Source organism: Eimeria mitis, genomic scaffold (genome assembly GCF_000499745.2).
Source record: "Eimeria mitis Houghton genomic scaffold, Emh_scaff1503, whole genome shotgun sequence".
Lineage (NCBI taxonomy): Eukaryota > Apicomplexa > Conoidasida > Eucoccidiorida > Eimeriidae > Eimeria > Eimeria mitis.
In genome coordinates this window covers 7,639-8,196 of record NW_013569534.1, presented here as the reverse complement: position 1 = coordinate 8,196, position 558 = coordinate 7,639, and the positions used below count along the sequence as shown (strand labels likewise).

The 558-nt window shown below is 45.3% G+C and overlaps 1 protein-coding gene across 1 annotated transcript in view; it reads right to left on the bottom strand.

Annotated features, from left to right (window-relative positions):
* Positions 1-558, bottom strand: part of EMH_0038370 (zinc carboxypeptidase, putative) — a gene marked incomplete at both ends in the record, with an annotated part of 9,533 nt that overhangs the window by 3,311 nt on the left and 5,664 nt on the right. Inside the window, one exon of the mRNA XM_013495285.1 lies at positions 224-375. Coding sequence (XP_013350739.1) covers positions 224-375 — 152 coding nt within the window. The remainder of the gene's footprint in view (positions 1-223; positions 376-558) is intronic.

The following is a 558-nucleotide window of genomic DNA, read 5'->3' as shown; positions in this document are numbered from 1 at the left end:
CTCTTCCTTTTGTCCCCTTCAAAGCCCCAGGATACAAACCCTAAACCCTAAACCCTAAACCCTAAACCCTGCATCCTAATCGTTGAAGCCAAACCTCCGTGTGCTATTTTTCTGTTGACGCTTCACCGTAGAATGCATCCTCCCGTGAGCAAGGGTTTAGGGTTTAGGGTTTAGGGTTTAGACTAAAGGGTTTAGGGTTTAGGGTTTAGGGTTTAGGGTTTACGAGTCCTAGGAGGTTAAGCAGCTTCTGGGGGTCTGTCTCCCCGTGGCCGAAGCTCGAAACCTCCAGGGTGTAGGAGGAGACGATCCCCAGCTCCCTAAACCCCACAACTCTGCCTGTCCCCTCTTTACATTTATGTATCTTTGTTATACACCCTGAGACATAAACCCTAAACCCTAAACCCTAAACCCTAAACCCTAAACCCTACGTCTTACATTCTCACGTCAGAAACGAAAGTTTTTAAAAAATTTTAAAAAAACACTCAAAAACACAAAATATTCCCAAACCCTAAACCCTAAACCCTAAACCCTAAACCCTAAACCCTAAACCCTAGGGTC